We start from the raw sequence: 19,003 nt of genomic DNA on the forward strand, positions 1-19,003 counted from the left end.
GATTGAATCATTGCACTTTGGTTTAATTGAATGTATATATTATTCAAATGACCTTTGCCAACAAATAAGTTCGCCACTGGCACTGAAACCAATTCTTAACAGTAACCTAACCATGAGATGTTATCCTAAAGGGCCCCTGCGGGAGCTATGCCAATATTTTTAACGGATCAAGACACACAGATCAGTGATCCACCTTGATTAGATAGATTAGATTAGATTAAGCTTTGAAGCTACATTTTATATCCGTGAACTACACAATATAAACTAAAGCATGTTTTAGTGTAGACTTTTTGTCACAACAAGACTGCAACCTTAGAACTATAGTAACAGTTCTATAACCGGAACCCCTAATGTCTGCTAACAATTTTCTTCTAGTCCTAATATGAGCGCAGCCTTGTCTCTAAAAACTTAACTAAACCAGCGTTTCGGTGTGTGCATACGCTTTCAGGCACACGCATCCGTTGCCCCGTTAGTTACCTGTCCTTCCAAGACCAAACTAGCAGTCAAGGACGAAAAGTCATACACCAAATGGGCATTATATTTTATGAATTGTTTTACATCTTTTTATTCAGTAAAATGTGCCAAAATTAAATTCCTAGTTTCATAGAAATTTTTTGTTTCATTGATCGATCAGCACACTGAAAAAGAGAAGTCAGCATTTTATTGGAATAACTGAAATGAAATCAAACTACTATAACTCCTGATAATAAGAACTGAGAAATTAAAAATATTTTGTTATATTATTAAGTAAAGCTTAAGCAATGTTAAATCTATATTAGAAAGATTTTAAAAACAAACAAATAACTATTCTTGGTCCATAATGAATATAAGTGAACCAAGAACAATATTGCGCTGTACCACGTTGACGATATGACAAATATATAAATAGAACTTGATTTTTCGATTATTATTATAACGGGTCCAACGACAATTTGACTTTTGCTATGTGTTGATTCAGCCAAATTAATTATTATGTAATCAAGTCTATTTTTTAGTTAGTTGTCATTCGGCCACATATTAAACAATTTTTATTGCAGTACATTTATAAATGTATCAAAATATGTTATTGTAATTTTGCATGGCTGAAATGTAATAACGCTTAATTTATATATATAATTTGACCAAAACCCATAATCATGGGTAGAGTGGACCGCTGCCAGTGTCTCTCTTTCCCAAACAAAAGGAAATGATATTAATTTGATTGACCGTTCTCAAATGCAAAATGATACCGAGAATGAAATCGGTCGCTCGCTTTTCCCATTCATTCACGGCTTACGAATTGTAATAAGTTTCGATTGATTAGGTACATCAATCAGATGCTGTAAAAATCTCTTTGGGTTGCGTTCGGGTCGATACCTAGTATTTCGGGGTAAGGGTGGTAGTTATTACTTATTGAATTAGCTGAAGTTTATTGAATCTTTATTGCTGAGTACAGCTGCCTTTGGGTAGTTCTTCTTAATCTATTACAATTGTAAATGAATGGGAAAAGCGAGCGACCGATTTCATTCTCGGTATCATTTTGCATTTGAGAACGGTCAATCAAATTAATATCATTTCCTTTTGTTTGGGAAAGAGAGACACTGGCAGCGGTCCACTCTACCCATGATTATGGGTTTTGGTCAAATATCATCTCTTTTTGATTATAATGTCAGGGTACTTTATAAAGTCGAAATATAAACTGATATCTTCATTAATAATGAGGAAGTTTCAACAATTTCGAAATTTTTCCTTTAAAAACATTTCCTTGTGTTTAGGTAAGCATATCGGTCGATCACTGACTGAATATGCCACTTAATACTCATTCAAGTTGGCATTAAATTCATTTATAATGGCATTAAACTGTCGTGGCAAAGCAGAATTTGTTGGAAATCACAAATGAGCAAAATTCTCACCTTTCGCACGTGCAAACTTTGAGCGGACGTTGCGTGCGCATCCAATATTGAATCGCCGTAAAATTTTGCATGTAATTGTTGTATATATAGTTTGATAAGCATGCAAAGTTTCAAAGTATTTCAAGAAGAACTGTTATCACAACGGCACTCTAAAGTTGACAGAAAATGACGAAAACAGAAATTTTCAGTGATTTTAGCAATTTTCTATCAATTTGGGCGTGTCCCCACGTGTGCAACTTTTCGATTTTTAACTTTAAAACTAGCCTAATGCACAATTTATATCTATAGGAAGCAGAACTGAGCTCCACAACCCAAGGCATGGCCCAACACCAGAGAATACTAAATCGCAAAATTGACGTTTTTATAAAATAATTCTTCAAAAAAGCACAAACTTCAATGACGAATATCTTTATGAAGGAGCAAGCTAGAAAAACTTTCCGGTAGATTTTCAGAATGCTTGAACAATTATCTAAGGTAAAAATTTCCTCAGATTTTGAATAAAATTACTTTTTAATGGTGTAAAATCATTTTTAAAAGTTATTACTTTGTCAAAAAACAAGTTTTAAAAACGGTTAACTTGATGACGTCATCAAGGGGTGTTCATGACGTCAAATAATTTGTTTATACAATGTAAACTAAAGTGTAAACAATTATTTTCAAGACCTGTGGTCGGAAATGGCTGTATCTTTTATACTTTTGAATCTATGGACAATTGAATACAGGCTACAATTGACTGGCAAAGCGTCTATCCCTGAATATATGTATATGTATATGTATGTATGTATGTATCACGACAATCTGTCGTAAAACAGGGGTTCTAGGAAACCCATTTCCCGATGCTCCTGAAACTTGAAACTTTTTTTGCAATCGATTTGGTCAACGTCTAGACGTCCTGCAAAGTTTCAGATCTCTAACTCAGTTTTAACGTGGTTTTTAAGGCACCTGAATATGGCGATTTCGGGTTTTTTACCGAATTTCGTATAACAGTGCTGGCGAGTATTTTATGCAAATTTCTTAAAAATCTCAACATAACTATTTTTTATTCCTGTCATCTTTGACATCAAATTAGAATGTTTTGAACTAAAAATAAATCTGCTGAACGACTTCCGATGAGTCTTAATGCCTGAAAAACTCCTGCCGGAGGCGGCGGCCTTCGGCCGCCGCCTCCGGCCGGAGTGCACGCTTCGCGTGCACGAAAGAGGCTTGTAACGTGAACCAAAGGGGGTATAATAGTAAAGGGGGTATAATAGTAAAGGGGGTATAATAGTAAAGGGGGTACATAGTATACCCACAATAAATGCACCGGTCGTGCTTGCCAGCACTGTGATAATTAATTGAATTTTCCAATTTTAAAATAATGTAAAACACATAAAAATTGTTTTTATTTGTGTTTTGATTATTATGATTTATTTTAGTTTTGTAGTTTTATTTTAATTTTCTGAGACATTTTAAAGATAACATCTTTTTAAAATATTACAAAAAGTAATTTAAACAACAAATAAAGTTTATGCTTCAGCTTTCATTTTGTATAATTATTAGAACTAACAATGCAAAATTTTTTTAATAGGATAATTATATTTCTATTTCTAAACACAAGTATAACAACTTTGCGCGCGCACTGATCCAATTAATTGAAAATTAAAAATTTTTCGTTTGTGCAACAACTGTCAAAGCTTGTGGGCTGTGCCATGCATCATAAATTTCCATTATCAATTTCAACCACACTATATTTGATATTGCTCAATTGTATTAACAATTGTAGCGCGATGCACTACTGGGTCGCGCGCGCGCATCCAATAATGCTTCTCGCAACCACAGATTGTGGTATGCAGATTGTGGTATGCAGATCGGCGAGATGCGAAGGATTGACATCGTGAATCAATAATAACAAATAATCGCATTGTTTACATATTTTTGAAGTAGTTAGTAGCGCGCGCCGCGCCGTTAAGTCACTCAGTCACCTCAATAAAAATTATTAATAGATTGTAACCGGTAACAACTAACAATGCACTGTTAGTTACCAATTACTTCTTTCAGCTTTGGGCCATTTACAAAATTGACAATATTGACTGTCAGTCAAAGTACTTGCAACGTTTCTTATAAATATAAATAATCCTTTTACGCTGCAAAAGCTTTAGGTCACGTACATTTGCGTCTTCGACTCAACAAACTTTACCAGCTAGTTGCTTCAGTTAGCAAAAAAGAAGCCAATCAGCCAGTAAAATTTTCTAAGGATGTAATGAGTGATGCGAGGGACAGTGTATGTGATTGATGAATACTATACACCATACAATCTGTTTATGATCGGAATTTGATAAGTAAGTAAGTAAGTAAAGATTATGACATAACATCATCACAAGTGTCTACAAAATATCAATGCACTGAATAGAAAAATAATTTAAATAAATATATTTTTCCAACAACTTTAATAATTTATTAAATTCAATTTTATTAATTAATAAAATATAATACATTATCTATAAATAATTCATTAATATTTCCGATCCCAGTGGAATAAAGATTTACAAAACGCTTCTTTGCCACAAAAGGATGGAACCAAAGATATTCATTATATTTCTCCTTATTGTTTAAATAACTGGGTCCTTCAATTTTCCCTAAAACTTCATTCGAAACATTGCAAAAATAAAAATCATTTTCACTGTTTTTAGAAATCATTTCTTTCTTAAATCCTTCCAATCTAACTTTAAAGCTTAAAGCTGTCGAGCAGTTCTTGACATCTGGAGGAAGTTTGTTCCAATAAGGAATGATTTGCTCCGGAAGAAAAGAAGACTGGAGATTCTTTACTTTAGTTACACTCTTACTACATCTATTGGTTGAAACAAGATTAAGACCAGATCTGCTCATTCTGAACAAACCCGATCCATATTCAGTCAAACCACTAGTTACTTTAAAAGCTTCAATAAGGTCTCCACGTATTCGCCGCTCTGCCAGCGTTGTCAAATTGAGAATATCCAGTCTACGGCTGTATGGAAGATTACCCACCTCATCAATAAGACATATAAACCGCCTCTGGACGCTCTCCAGCTCCAAAACAGTTCCCCAACTTCCATGAGCCGCAACTGGATTCCACAATTGGACACAATACTCAAGATGAGGTCTTATCAATACTTTATAAATAGCTATCATTACAACTAGGCTATCCATTATCGGTATGAAATCTTTTATCTAGATAAACAGATAAAGATTTAGGTTTTATCTAGATAAAACCGATAAAACCGATAATTTTTCTGCTGAAGGCCAAAGCCAAAATGTATTCCAAATTTCGCAAAAACTAATTGTCGACTTTTATTACTGTTTACCAGTAATCTTGCTAAAGTAGGTCACTTCCTTTCTTTTTAAAATATTAGAGCATCAGTTTGCTTCTCCGGGGAGCAAAGGGCACCGTTTTCTTCAAAACAGTAGACCACTGGTTTCCTTCTCCTGAGAACAGTAACACACAAGTTCTCTTCAAAACAGTAGACCACTGGTTTCTTTCTCCTGAAAACAGTAACGCACTAGTTCTCTTCAAAACAGTAGACCACTGGTTTCTTTCTCCTGAAAACAGTAACGCACTAGTTCTCTTCAAAACAGTAGACCACTGGTTTCTTTCTCCTGAAAACAGTAACGCACTAGTTCTCTTCAAAACAGTAGACCACTGGTTTCTTTCTCCTGAAAACAGTAACGCACTAGTCTCTTCAAAACAGTAGACCACTGGTTTCCTTCTCCTGAGAACAGTAACGCACTAGTTCTCTTCAAAACAGTAGACCACTGGTTTCTTTCTCCTGAAAACAGTAACGCACTAGTTCTCTTCAAAACAGTAGACCACTGGTTTCTTTCTCCTGAAAACAGTAACGCACTAGTTCTCTTCAAAACAGTAGACCACTGGTTTCTTTCTCCTGAAAACAGCAACGCACTAGTTCTCTTCAAAACAGTAGACCACTGGTTTCCTTCTCCTGAGAACAGTAGTGTACTAGTTCTCTTCAAAACAGTAGACCAAGGGTTTCCTTCTCCTGAGAACAGTAGTGCACCAAATACCAATTCTCCTCGAAACAGTAAAGCATTTAAAGTGATTCAGTGAACCGTTTTCTTATCCTGTTGATAACTTTGAGCAACAGATTCTTTCTCCTGAAGACAATGTTTCACGCCCAGAACACTTACGGAATTCAATTGAGTGCCCTGTCGGTATTTTTGACTCTTGTTAACAGTAACATGCTCGTTCCCGGCTCCAGAATGGTTGTAAGGTAAAACGCCAGCACCCTCAAGAGAACAATGTCAATAACCATCTCTGGATTTCTACATTTCATACAGTTCCAGTTCCATAGGTATACAAATGTAAATAAACCTCTTAAGCTCACATCTAAGTAAACTACCTCTTCTATCATACTAGAAGACGTTTGGGACTGTTTCTTGGATTACTTGGGAAGGCAAAAACACTAATATTTCTTTACAATTTTACGGTATTGTGGCAGTATTTTCGGTAATATCTAGTGAATTTTTATAAAAATATGTTTTATCTAGATAAACAGATAACTTTTTTTAACGAATTATCGGAGATAATTATCGGTTACGATTATCGGAGTGGATAGCCAAATTACAACCTGTTCTCTAATAACTGACAGATGGATGTCTGGAAAGTTAAACAATGTCCCTTTTTATGTCTTAAATTATACACTACAGTGTATGTATCATGTATGTGTATCATATCAAAAGGTATAATATCCTTATGTATGATTTTAGATCTTTCAGCAGGACATATAATCACGATTTCGAGATAATTCGTATGAACTATGAGTCTATGGGGACTGTTAGAGACCTTATTATAGAGTCCTTAGTCAACCCCAAAGATTGATCTTTAGCTATTTAAAAAGCACTGTCAGTCGCCATTGTTAATTGAATTTAATGGACAATTGGCATTGACTCTGTGGTAAGTCGAGTATTTCAAATCAGTGTCTAATTTATTTTGATAGTTCATTTCAAACTAATACATGTCATTCAATTCTTAACGATCTGTGCACTTCAGAATGTGTACTCTCAGGGAGAAAGAGGAGTTCAATGAAGAAGAAAGCAAAACCGTGGAATTCAAGGCACACAAGGTATTGGGTTACACACAGATGCCTGCTAGAGCTATTTCTGAGCACAAATACCAGCCTGCCTCCAGAACTTTATGTGCCTTTCTTAACATAAATAAGTTGTGTCACTTATACCTAGGAATACAAGACAATGGTACAGTGAAGGGGCATTATATGTTTGGAGCTCAGATGGAACATTTTAATCAAAATCTAGATTTGTTGATGAAGGAACGATTTGATCCCCCTGTAGACAGATACCGGTATGTTGTTAACTTCAAAAAGGTAGAGGCTTTTGACGGGGCTGCTGTCTATCCTAGTACTCCAGGACTTACCATAAAACAAGAACACAAATTGCTCTTGCAACCAAATGTTTGCTGGTGCGAACAAGAAATCTCTCAACTTCAATTTCAAGGTGGAAAAAATCCACCCCTTTATGTGATTCATGTTCAAATAAATAAATGGGACCCTAACAGAGACAGCAACGGGTTCAAAGTGTGGCCATATTTCACTACCGAGGAAGGCAAGTGTTTTACAAGATACAATGCTAGTAACCATGAAGTTCCCCCAGATCAAGTTATTGAGCAAACTAGACTTGACCTACAGGAGCTTCTGTCGGAAGTGTCAGTACACTGATTGTGATGCATTATTTCTGCACTGTAAATTGATATTTTGTCAACGAATTCTTTTAAGATTACATGTTGTACCTATTGATATGTTGAACAAAATAATTATAAATTTCAAAATTGTTGCAGGCTGCTTTAATTCAGAATGATACATTACATTTCTTAAAGGTTGTTTTAAGTTTATGTTTTCCTTTTAACTGTAAAACTTCAATTTAAATAGAAACAATGATATATATAATGAGGTGTTCTGCACCACATAGTTCTGTAATACTTACGTATTAGCTTTGACCCAATGTCATGGTTTGGGACGCAAATAGCTTTGAATCATAACTTTGACTCAGCAAAGGGTTTTTAGAAAAATGCCAAATAAATGTATAACTGTTAACAAGGTTATCAGGACTGTAATAGGACATTTTCAAAACTTTCCTTCCATCAAAGATTCTCTGGATATACCACTTCCAGTAACTTGGTGGCAACTTATGCAACTCTCGCCAACCTCACTAATTGGTCACTGATAAAAATTTCAGTCAAAACCACGAAATTTCGGTCAAGGGGACGGCAGAAAAGCTCCTCTTCAAAAATATTTCAAAATTATTTCAAAATCTCTTTTTATATTCTGATGATTTTCCGTTTATCAAAGCTTTCTTCGGGAATAAAACTTTGAGTACCTCAATCGTGTCTTGTGCCATCCTCAGTGTCCTAATAAGATGGTCATTGAAAAATAAATTCTGTTGATTAATGTATAAAAGAGCAACCACCTAACCAATATCAGAGCAACTCTCCTAACAAAGCACTTCCTACTAGAATGAGGTTACGGAGACTTATCCTCCTGGACAAGAAACTGTTAACTGTTTTGTACTCTCACACTTTCTACGTCACAGAATCCCAGTGTCTTAATGATCCTCTCTATTGCGAGATTCCAACCAAAGTCGAGATTTTAGTGAAAGCATTTGTTGAAAAGTACTCTGTTGAAAGTGAATACAAAATAAACTTCAAGGCTGGTCGTGATTCTTGTGATAGGGAGGACTGGTTTCCTGTGATCTCTATAAATGTAAGTTAGTTAAATGTTAGTTAATTAAATGTAAGTTAGTTAAATGTAAGTTAATTAAATGTAAGTTAATTAAATGTAAGTTAGTTAAATGTAAGTTTATTAAATGTAAGTTAATTAAATGTAAGTTAATTAAATGTAAGTTATTTAAATGTAAGTTAATTAAATGTAAGTTAATTAAATGTAAGTTAATTAAATGTAAGTTAATTAAATGTAAGTTAATTAAATGTAAGTTATTAAATCAAAGTTCTAAACAAGGGATAGTTTAAAAAACAACGCCCAAGTCTAATCTTTCCCTAAAACAAAAACAAAAAATTAAAAACTTCATTGCAAATTCCGCCAATATCTCATAACTCAAATTACGGAGATAATGCAGGTCAAAGATATTATTCAAATAAAGATTTCTTTTACATAAATCATGCACAATCAGCGAGAAAAGATTGCTTTGGGGTCTTCCTCTTCTCCCTGGTAAGTCCAGTGTATTGATGGCAAAAATGAGGGAAGAAAACGCTGGTCCGTCAATAGGACCCCGCAAAACATGTCCTAACATTCTCCACCGACTACGGGCCACTTTTTCTGACAATGGTTCAGCATTGCAGCGTTTATACAAGTTTTTGTTGGAGATGACTCCTGGGTACTTTATATTCAAAATAGTGCGAAGATGTCTGCGGTGAACAAAATCTAGTTTTTCAAGGAATATTTTGGGGACGGCCCAACAGGATGAGTTGTACATAAGAACCGATACGACTAAAGCATTATACAGTATTAGACGTTTGTTTAGGGGCAGTTTATCACTCCAGGCCTTCTTGTAATTGTTAAAGGCAGCATATCCCAGGTTTATGCGACGCTGAATATCAGCTTTGCTACACAAGACGGACCCTAGAGTGATACTTTTCCTCCATGCTTCATTCCCCGACACTAATTTTCCATCACTGTCGACTTCACCCGTACTAGCTAAATAAACATGAGTGAAGTCCGTTTTGTCTTCATTGACAAAGAGGTTCCATTTCTCGAGTATAGCTGTTGCCTGGGGCAAAATAGCTCTCAAGTTGTCTTCCTCTTCATCATTGAAGTCAACATCATCAGCATATTCAGTGTCAAGTGGAAGGCCAGCAATAGTAATCGGGGGGATCGGCCTATCTAAACTGATTGTTATAGTCCATCTAAGTTCATTCAAAGCACCAGCCAAGACAAGGGTGAACAGACAGCCGGATAGACAGTCACCTTGGAAAGCTCCAAGGAGACTTAAAAACTCAGCTGAAAGAACTCCATTTACCTTCACCCGTAGCTTTGTGTTGGACAACAACAACCGGACAATCCTCAGCTCATCCTCAGTACAGCCACACAGTTTCAGGAGTTCAAGAATCGTAGTGCGTTTGATCGTGTCAAATGCACTAGACATATCAATGCCCATGCGATGATACTCCCATTTCTTTCTTTGGACAACTGACAGTAGAACTCGCTGACACCAAACAATATCAGCACAAGAACGAGCGCGTTTATATGCACACTGCCATGGACCAGTGAAGGCGTTCACTTTTTCTTCTATCCTTTTAAGTGTAGCCATAGACAGAAATTTTCTGGCTGCATTGGACAAGGTGAGTGGACGTAAATTCTTCAGAGGACCAATAGGTTTTTTTGGCTTCTGTAAGGGTGTTATAGTGGCCTCTCCAATGGAAATGGGGAAAGTATGTGTCTCGAAACAACTGTTTATGATTCCAGCATAATGTTCATGGACTGTACTATTAGAGTACTTAATTAGCTCGTTGGGTATTCCATCGTAAGTTAATTAAATGTAAGTTAATATCACTCAATTATCATACCATTTCAAAATAAGGTTATTTAAAACACAAGCATTTAATAATAGGTACATACCATGATTCATTAATTAATCTAACCTATATTAATTAAACTGTAAAACAATAATTTACAGGTAGACAGCAATGATATCTGGCCAGTAGTGTACCTCACAACATCTAAACACATTATTATCGGTATTCCACTAATGAAGAAGAGCGACACTTCAACAGGGTTTAGCAGAACCCCTGAAATACCCGCCACTCTGCAGCTACTGGACACGTTTGGGATCTTTTTGAGAGAGTTGTCTTCTGAACTCTCTGCTGAAGAGCCAGTGGTGGGTTGATGTTAAATAATACTTTACAATTTGAATTAATGAATTCCAGACTCCATCTGGATCGACCTAGGCAGGGCAACGAAGTTGACACTTTTATTGTGAAATATTTTAAACCAGTTTAATGCTTTTTTATCTTCAGTTTGACATTGAGGATGTACTTAATTTTGTGGCTCCGTACGGTATTCTAACCAACAGTTCTGTGGCCAACTTTAAGAATGCTTTATCAGGAACAGCTGTTCTAGAGACTTCTAGTAGAGGTGCCACTTTGTGTACCAGGCTACTTGTGTACCACTTGTGTACCAGGCTACTTGTGTACCACTTGTGTACGAGGCTACTTGTGTACCACTTGTGTACCACTTGTGTACCACTTGTGTACCACTTGTGTACCACTTGTGTACCACTTGTGTGCTACATCGTTAAAAAATCAGTAAAGTTTGGAAAAAGTGTTGGCTTTCACCGTAACGATAAATTTGGAAACAATGATATTATCCAACTGTATGTAGCTAACTTATTGATTTCGTGTTAAAGTGATCTAAGGATATTTATACGTCGACAGCTGTCATTAGAGCTGTGATTTTATCTTTGTATTATATACCTAATTTTATAATGATGTGAATTAAAAAGGTGTATTGAAATGTTGGACATTTTCTGATGGGTTACTTTTCCTTGGATTCAATCAGCATAAAGGGATTTGTCAAATCTGGAAAAATGTATACTGTATATTGTATACATACTTACATATTATGTGTTGTGTTTAGAGTAAATAAAAACACTAAACTGATTAGCCAGAGTTTACGACATTCCAATGTTTCCATGTCTTGATAATAATATTATGTAATATAAGAAAATATCTTTAGTCTTTACATGCCACTATATTGAGTATATCGCGGCTTACAGCTGTGACTTTGAACCATGATTTTAAATAATATGTGATTATCACTCGTTCTTTCGTATTAGAAGACACTCTAATTCGAAGATGTACAATGTACTGAAACTAACAGGACTGTTAAATGTTCATCACCCTTCACTCTTCAGATAGGGCCTGTCGTGATATCATGGATCGCTTAGGTTCCACCAGGATCTGGTAGTCCTCATAATTCTGCGGCCTCTATGTTTCGTCATCTCGCACAACTCTTTAAGAATCTTGTGGATTTGGCATGTGAAAATTTGCAGCCTTCCAGACATTGATTGGGTTAACGAGGTGTCGTACGTCACCTCAAGATCGGGTGATAGGGGGCTGACCAGGCCAGAACCCAATTGATTGGGTCTTAGGTCACGTGATTATGAGCCTGAGGTCACGTGACTATGACGTCACCAGACCTTCCTCTCCGTTTCCCGCTCATTGGACCAGGTGAGCTTGCATGCATGTGAATGTGGGTGTAAGTATAGCTGTACTGTAGTTTATACCTAATTAAACCCCTATAGAAACCGAAAATTTATTTTCTGGCAGAAAGCTAGAAATTTACCAAAATATCGTCATTGTTTTAAATTTATTTTGATGACCATTCCTGACCTAAAATCGCACGAGAAATCGATTAAACTTGGTTTCAGAACTCAACAATGCTTCCTTATGTCTTAAAATCCATGTTTTATCAATACAATCAACATCTCGATCATGTAGTTAAACTTATTACTTAACGGATTCAAGTATAGTTACGCGGTAGACAAACTAAAACAAAATTGTAGGTTTATAACCTACCAGGACCTGCGCCGAGTTAAACTCGTCGAAGGTAATATTTGGAACAAATATTTTACGAGTATCACCCGTTAAATAAACTTATATGTATAAAAACCGCTATCATTTCCTATATAAGAATGCCTCTCAAAACGGCATTTGTCAACAACAATCAAGCCGTTGAGAGGCAAGTGGCTCTTATGTCAACCTGTGGTAAGAAGGTGGTAGGGGAGGATAGGAAGTCTGGGCAACAAATTGCTGTCGCAGAGCACAGACAGCAAACGAAAAAGCAGAAGAAGTGAAGGTACAATAAATCAGATATACTGTATTTCCTAAGTGGCTCACAGGCAGGAGCTCAACCATTATTTCTTGTATTGTCACAAAAAACGTCTGTAGCTTAACTTAATTTCAGATCACATCAATCATTATAATGGATTATAAATAATGCTAAACATTAGCCATATTAACTGAAGAGTATTATGTAGGCTTTTAACAACCATATAATGCTTTATATCCCACACCCAAGTAACGGAAATGCAATTGATGTTAACCTGTCGACAATATTTCAGAAAAGATTCCCGCAAGCAAGCATGTTCCTTCGTTCTGCTCTGATCTCTACTCTGTTACTAACTGATGATGGACTTTGATACGATTCGTTGATATGATTTTTTGACGTATTGTATACAGCTTGCACTTAACCATATGGTTCAGACAAAAGGACAATTAAACTGGTGTTTTGTCTTTAACGGGTGATACTCGTAAAATATTACCTTCGACAAGTTTAACTCGGCGCACGTCCTGGCAGGTTATAAACCTAATTTTGTTTTAGTTTGTCTACCGCGTAACTATACTTGAATCCGTTAAGTAATAAGTTTAACTACATGATCGAGATGTTGATTGTATTGATAAAACATGGATTTTAAGACATAAGGAAGCATTGTTGAGTTCTGAAACCAAGTTTAATCGATTTCTCGTGCGATTTTAGGTCAGGAATGGTCATCAAAATAAATTTAAAACAATGACGATATTTTGGTAAATTTCTAGCTTTCTGCCAGAAAATAAATTTTCGGTTTCTATAGGGGTTTAATTAGGTATAAACTACAGTACAGCTATACTTACACCCACATTCACATGCATGCAAGCTCACCTGGTCCAATGAGCGGGAAACAGAGAGGAAGGTCTGGTGACGTCATAGTCACGTGACCTCAGGCTCATAATCACGTGACCTAAGACCCAATCAATTGGGTTCTGGCCTGGTCAGCCCCCTGTCACCCGATCTTGAGGTGACGTACGACACCTCGTTAACCCAATCAATGTCTGGAAGGCTGCAAATTTTCACATGCCAAATCCACAAGATTCTTAAAGAGTTGTGCGAGATGACGAAACATAGAGGCCGCAGAATTATGAGGACTACCAGATCCTGGTGGAACCTAAGTGATCCATGATATCACGACAGGCCCTACTCTTCAGAGCACCTACAGAGCAGTGCAAAGCTAGCTCCTACAATCACTGTAACACTAAAGGAAGCAGTCAGAGGGATAATCTACAACAGGAAACGGTTACAAGACACTTTTGATTACACTGGCTCCCTTTATGTGAGTCTGAACCGTTATTTAAATGTTTTGTAGTCTACTTATCTAATTAACGAACTGTTTGTGTACTTTTGTTGAGAAATTATGAGCACAACTCGATACTGCATTTGTTGAATAATGAGTACTACTAGGTTAAATGGATTTGTTATGGAAACAGGTATCAATTGCTCAGTATTGCTTGCAAAGCTTGTTAACTTGTTTATTAATTGATGATAATTAATTAATTAATTAATTGACAATTCAATCCACACGTTCAGCTAGTATCGACACTACCAGTAAAAACAGACATCTCGGCGACATTGCTGACCACCCTAGACCTGACTGATGTAGTCCCTGGCCCTCAGCTGGACAAGTTCCATGATACTTCCAAAGAAAACAGGCTGCAGCTCTTTTTAACACCCGGCTACGACGTCACTGAAGTGTTCAAGTGAGTTTCCAATTTTTGACCGCTGTTTCGCGTGATCCTGTAGGACTCCAAGGACTCCAAAAATATATATAATTATTAATTATATATATACTTATTGTATATTATATACCATAAATATTAACGCAACAGACTTAGATCTCGATAGTCTTTAAGCTGTCGCTAACTAGACTTATAACTGTACTTTTTTTAAATAGTTTACCAATCTAATTTTTGTTTCATTTCAGGTACGCATTTGAGCAGCTGAAACCGCCAATTTTCGCGACCTATAAAGTGACAAACGGTCATCCTGGTCTCGCCTTCACGCTAGATCTTCAGTTCTTTCTTGAGCAAAAGATATCATTCGATTTTATCGAGGTATTGCTATTGACAGTTTTAAAGTAGTTAAGTGTAGTTTAAATGTCTTGAAGTAGTTTATATGCTTAAATAAAATACTAGCTTAATTAAGTAATTAATCGATACACTATACCACTACTTTTATTGTTTAAGATATTATCATGATAATGTAATGATATTATCTACTTTCAATTTCCATTATTTAAATCCTGTTCACAGTTAAATTATTTCTATGGAGTGGAATGATTCCTGGGACCTCTTCCGACCATTTCCCGTTGAAATCGCTTTGTTGCGAATTATGTCCGACAAAAGCTTAAATTGGGACGTATTTGACGGTACTATGATAAGTTAACATTTCCCCCCTATTTTGTCAGGTGGCTCTACCCTTTCCTAACCGCGGTCCTATTAACTCTCTGAAGTTTGAACCTCAAAACAGTGATGTGGTAATGAACAAGAAGAAAAATCAGATTATTTGGAGACGAGCTAAACCCCCCGTTACAGGTATTATTTAAATAAACTAGCAGGAACCCGTCTAACTCTAAAGTGGTGTCAAGACTCGAGAGACTAAAATAATTATTACCTATTTAATTCGCGTTTTTGACACCACTTGGGAGTCCAAATTTTGGGCACTAAAATTATTATTCCTTGGCCAATTTTTTATTTTTTCATGCTGATTTGAAGGCCATTAAAGCATTTAACCCAGTCAAAAAAGTTTCAGTTGTATATCTTTTACGGTTTTTGCGGAAAGTTGCGTTAAAGTTGATGCCGTGGTGTCAGTAAAATGGCACAGATATATATATATATATCGTCTCGCTTTATATATAGTAAGATATCATATTTTTATATAATATTTAATATCACTCAAAAATCGAGCTAACAAGTCAACAATAACATCTCTTTATATGGGCATCACGTGTTATCCCTCAGAAAAGTTATCACTGACGGGTAACCTCACGTTTGACTCCCGCCATTCCCGTCTGGACGGACATCCCCAGCTCAGAGACCTCAACTCGTACGCGGACATCTCCTTCAAGTCAAGTTCCACTACAATGAGCAAGATGAGGCTAGATAGGGAATCTGTGACGGTGTTTCCTGGTATCAAGTTCAGGTTTATATTAATATTATATATCCACTTTCAGGAGCTTTTCTTAAAACCTCTATCTCTTGCACTGTAAGCCACCATTTTTACATTTTTCACCATACTGTAGTTCAGATTTATACTTATGTAATAATATTCATCATAATATTATCTCGGTGATAACATTGATATTTACTGTATTCTACTGTATAAAACTTGATTTAATTAAATAAATTATATTTAGGTTGAACTACGAGGTGAAGAGCACTGGTCAGAGTATAAGGGTATGGAACTCTGTCGGGGAAGTGTTTGATCAGTAGAGAGATTCAGTATCAATGCCACTGCAAAACAAGAAACTGTTTGATCAGTAGAGAGATTCAGTAGCAATGCCACTGCAGAACAAGAAACGGTTCGATCAGTACTAGTAGAGAGATTCAGTAGCAATGCCACTACAGAACAAGAAACGGTTCGATCAGTAGTTTTGAAGATAACGCAGATGGAAGAGTTTTGATATTTACTTAATTTAGTTATGTTTGTTCCAAGACGGTTGTTAATTTATTTTTGTTAGACTTTTGGATGATTCAAGAATAACTTAATAATATTATTATATGATTGTCAATTACTGAACGTCAAAACTTTTTTGTGTAACTTATCGTGTGATTTCATTTTGTATACTTCTTAATTAAAGTTTATTGTTCTGTTCATTCGTTATTCAACACATTTTGTTCGAATGCAAATTTTTTTTAATGTACTGGCACCAATAATTCCATTAACACAAATAAAAAATGTAATATTAACTAAGATCCAGTTCTAGTTAAAGATGAACTTTATACTTTCAAGTTTAATGTTGTTATCTGAATATAATTATCTCTAACAAATCATCTCAGGTAGATTTTTTAAGGAGAAAACATTACTGGCAGCACAATTAGTTGGGAACTACTAATTACATTACAACACAACATCAGATATCATTAAAGAAGGAAGACTGATTGATCGAGAAGCACCACCCTCTTCGCTACTATCTCCAATGAGTATTTAGGTACATTGATGGAAGATATAATTGTGTCAAACAATAATCAGATTGATCTGGATGATGCCTTAGCTTTCATTGGATCAATCGTGAGCACTGTTGACAGTAAAGCAGACCACATTGAAACAACCTCCCTACATTGGCTCAATGATGACTGCTTGAGACTGATATTTTCGTTTATTTCTAGGCAGACTCTTCAGTCAGTTCATGTCCAATTAGTCTGCAAGAGATGGTTTACACTGATAAACTCTATGATGTTTCGTAGACCAAAACTGAATTTGTTCACGGCTACTGAATATCATAAAGATGACAAATATCCTAGAGATGAGAATGTAGTTCAAATTGGACATAGTGTTTTCAATTTTGTTCAGGCCTTGTATTTTACAGAGGAAATAGTATCTGAGCTGATGTTATCGAAGAGAAAAGAACCATATAACTTCTCCGCTACAATCGAGGTAATTAAAGTCGTTCCATCGGTGAGCACTATTAAAATTCGCTACAGGGCCATCGTGCAATTGTGTCCTAATCTTAATAAATTTTCCACCGATAGATGCTTAGGCCTCCCTATAGTAGATCTAGAGGAAGTGGGTCTTCAACCGTTTTTATTCCCCTCAAACCTCAACGAACTTTCGATTACAAACAAGTGGATAAAGGAACCAGGTCTGAGCCACATTATTCAATCAAGCTGCATGACGTTACAAAAACTCAAATTAACAAGAGCTGGATTATTTTCGGGGCTGTCCATAGTTGAGCACTTACACGGCTGTAAGATGAAGGTTCTAGACCTTTCTGGCTGCTTCAGACTTAAACCATCTATTTTCTCGTTTATCTTCAAAGCTTATCATGGTACACTTGAAGAGCTACATTTCCCAACATCCATCATGACAATACCAGTCCCCGCTGGGCTGATCATGGAGAAATTGAAATGTGTAACTATGTATGAGATCTGCCAAAACGGTGGAATCAGGGAACACGATGAAAATGTTGTAATGAGCTTGTTTAGATCCATGGTGAACGTTGAGAGTCTCACTATATTAACAGACGATCGTCCCTTGTACCGCAGATTTGCACCATGTCAATATTTCGATTATATGAGCAAAATAATGACGTTAAAAAACCTAAAAGAGATAACTTTACCACTTGAACCTATGAGGAACACCATCTTTGGAAGCCATTCAATTATAAGGGAACTTAAAGAACTGGGCGTGAAGGTCAGGATAGACTGTAATTACTGAATAATATATTGATCTGTATAACACAGGTGGGAGGGTGAGCCAATCAGTTTCCAGCAATGACCAATCAAAACCGGGGATCGCCGTCACGAGTAAAAACAAATTTGGTTAATTTCCCCTCTGTTACTTACTTTGTTACTTTGTAGGGTTTCATAGAATCCTCTATCGGGCCATCGAAAAAGTCGACCCCCCGGACAGTGTAGAAACTGTTTTATCACCACTCCAATCAAGCAAGGAGTTTCCATTCCGACGGCTGTATCCTGGAGCTGGAGGCTCGTCCGGAAATGACTTCACAAAGTTCGTTAAAGCTGCTTTGAATTGCATAGGATCCTCGATGGTGTGCATATGTGTTGGGATTACATTCCATAATCGAGGTCCAGTGACTGCAAATGAGTTGTCGTGTAGTGCTTGATTACGTTGACTGCTGGACTTAGCTATACTGAGCACAACTGCTTTTTGACCATGTCTGTTATCTAAATTCATTTACCATATATCTATTAGTTATTTAGTTAAACATATTTTAATCATTAGGTTAAATTGAGCAGAAACGTGAGTAGAAATATTTTAGTCATAATAATATGTTGAAACATTTAATTCAATTTGAAATAAAAAATTCAATTTGAAATAAAACTGCTTTATCTTATAGGAATTATAATGTCTATTATTTCTAGATTTGTTTGATTATTTATAAGTTAAGATATCTAAAAAATTATAAATATTTCTGGATTTGAATTTGCTTCAAGACTATATTTCATGCAGTTTCTATCGTGCAGTTTCTATCGTATCGTGTTTTATTTTCTATCATGTTTTATTTTCTATTGTGTTGGTTTGATGTTGTAGTTCTGACAATTAAAATTTTGATAACTTACA

At 35.9% G+C, this 19,003-nt stretch overlaps 1 protein-coding gene and 1 long non-coding RNA gene across 2 annotated transcripts; both read left to right on the top strand.

Annotated features, from left to right (window-relative positions):
• The first annotated feature begins 10,543 nt into the window (after positions 1 to 10,543).
• LOC134822336 (uncharacterized) lies at positions 10,544 to 16,522 on the top strand. Its single transcript, XM_063833347.1, has 7 exons — positions 10,544 to 10,766; positions 13,912 to 14,036; positions 14,291 to 14,460; positions 14,685 to 14,814; positions 15,168 to 15,294; positions 15,721 to 15,901; positions 16,116 to 16,522. Exons 5-7 carry the CDS (start codon positions 15,240 to 15,242, stop codon positions 16,189 to 16,191), a joined length of 312 nt encoding a protein of 103 aa, XP_063689417.1. The 5' UTR covers positions 10,544 to 10,766; positions 13,912 to 14,036; positions 14,291 to 14,460; positions 14,685 to 14,814; positions 15,168 to 15,239; the 3' UTR covers positions 16,192 to 16,522.
• Positions 12,634 to 13,254, top strand: LOC134822369 (uncharacterized). Its single transcript, XR_010161176.1, has 2 exons — positions 12,634 to 12,745; positions 13,011 to 13,254. It is a non-coding gene; the product is annotated as an uncharacterized LOC134822369 (long non-coding RNA).
• Positions 16,523 to 19,003: the final 2,481 nt, after the last annotated feature.

This window comes from Bolinopsis microptera, chromosome 10 (assembly GCF_026151205.1).
Source record: "Bolinopsis microptera isolate Bmic1 chromosome 10, MBARI_Bmic_1.0, whole genome shotgun sequence".
Classification (NCBI taxonomy): domain Eukaryota; kingdom Metazoa; phylum Ctenophora; class Tentaculata; order Lobata; family Bolinopsidae; genus Bolinopsis; species Bolinopsis microptera.

What these genes read in the sequence shown, in the direction of transcription:
- LOC134822336 (XM_063833347.1), top strand. Translation starts at nt 15,240, where the DNA reads ATGAACAAGAAGAAAAATCAGATTATTTGGAGACGAGCTAAACCCCCC. An exon ending in AGCTAAACCCCCCGTTACAG is followed by an intron (nt 15,295 to 15,720) that starts GTATTATTTAAA and finishes GTTATCCCTCAG; the next exon opens with AAAAGTTATCACTGACGGGT. An exon ending in TTTCCTGGTATCAAGTTCAG is followed by an intron (nt 15,902 to 16,115) that starts GTTTATATTAAT and finishes AATTATATTTAG; the next exon opens with GTTGAACTACGAGGTGAAGA.